This window comes from Calidris pugnax, unplaced genomic scaffold, assembly GCF_001431845.1.
Source record: "Calidris pugnax isolate Ruff unplaced genomic scaffold, ASM143184v1 scaffold98, whole genome shotgun sequence".
NCBI lineage: Eukaryota > Metazoa > Chordata > Aves > Charadriiformes > Scolopacidae > Calidris > Calidris pugnax.
Window position 1 is genome coordinate 1274901 of NW_015090829.1, and position 1495 is coordinate 1276395.

At 61.4% G+C, this 1495-nt stretch overlaps 1 protein-coding gene across 1 annotated transcript in view; it reads left to right on the plus strand.

Moving 5' to 3' along the window:
• Positions 1–1495, plus strand: part of LOC106887196 (vacuolar protein sorting-associated protein 51 homolog) — a 7616-nt gene that overhangs the window by 1732 nt on the left and 4389 nt on the right. Inside the window, 2 exon segments of the mRNA XM_014940625.1 lie at positions 18–240; positions 1029–1493. Coding sequence (XP_014796111.1) covers positions 18–240; positions 1029–1493 — 688 coding nt within the window.

The window sequence follows — 1495 nt, forward strand, 5'->3', positions numbered from 1 at the left end:
CTGCCCCGGCCCCCCAGGGGTGCAGGCGCTGCTGCGGAAGCTGCAGTCCCTGGTGGAGGTGCCGGGGCGGCTGCGGCGCTGGGCAGCGCCCGGGGGGGAGCCTGCGCGGGCCCTGCGCTGCCATGCCCGCGCCCGCGCCGTGCTCCGTCACTACCGCCACCTGCCCTCCTTCCGCGCCATCGAGGACGAGAGCCACGCCATCATGGCCGACCTGGCCCAGCGCCTCCGCGCACGCCTCCGGTGCGTTCACTCTGAAGCCTGCTGATGGCAGCTCTGGGAAATGGGGGTTTGGGGGACATTCACTCTGGAGCCTACAGATGGCAGCTCTGGGAAATGGGGGTTTGGGGGATGTTCACTCTGGAGCCTACTGACGGCAGCTCTGGGGAACAGCCGGTGCCCGGCGTGGGTTCACTCAGGAGACTAATGATAGCCGTTCCCATAAACAGCCTTCTTGGGGAGGTGATGAGTGTAGTACATTAACTCTGAAACCTACTGATAACAGCTGCAGGAGACAGCGTTTCAGGGGTCAGGGGTGTTAAATCTGGAGCCTGATGATAACAGCCCCCAAGAAGCATCCTGGGAGGGGGACACTTACCCTGGAGCATGTTTGTAGCAACCCCAGGAGCCATCATCCCTTGTGTAGAACATCCCCAGAGGAAAGGGGACAATTCTGAGCACTGCTGAGAGCTTTTAAAAGGCTGCAGTATATGGGGGTTTCTCATGTTTTTATGGTAAAGGGATAATTCTGGAACATACTGAGGAGTTGTAGTGATATTTCATCATTATTGTAACTCTGGAACTTGCTGATAGTATTTAGCCAGTTTTTAACTACTACAACCGCTGTGAACTTTGGAACATGCTGATGCTATTAAGTGTTTTCTCCCTCCTTGGTTTTTTTAATAATTCCTGTCTACTCTGAAGCCTATTGATGACTTTTATTGCTTATCCCTTGTTTTCTTCCTGTGCCACTGTCAACCCCGGAACCTCCTGCCGTCCCCGAGTAACCCCCTCATTTCCCCCCCTCCCAGGGATGAGACCTTGGACCCCAAGGAGCTCACCGAGTGTGTGGAGATGCTGCTGCAGCTGGAAGAGCCGCCCGAGGAGCTGTGCCAGGAGTTCCTCAGCCACGCTGGCGCCCGCCTGGAGGCCGAGCTGGCAGCGCTGGAGGCCGAGCTGCCCGTGGCCGACCCCTCCGCCGCCGCCACGCCGCCCCCGGCCTCCGACATCCTCGACTTCGTTGACCGCGGCAGCTCAGCCTTCGTGGGCAACCTGTGCCTCCTCACCGCCTCCTACCGCAGCCTCTTCGAGGGGCGCCCGGGGGCTGGGGACGGCCGCCTGGAAGCCTTCGCCGCCTCCCTCACCGCCCGCTACTTCCAGCTGCTGGAGCGGCGGCTGGGGCTGGAGCGGGGCCTGGGGGACACCTCGCTGCTGGTGCGGGCGCTCGACCGCTTCCACCGCCGCCTGCGCGCCCTGCTGGAGCTGCTGCCGGCTGCCG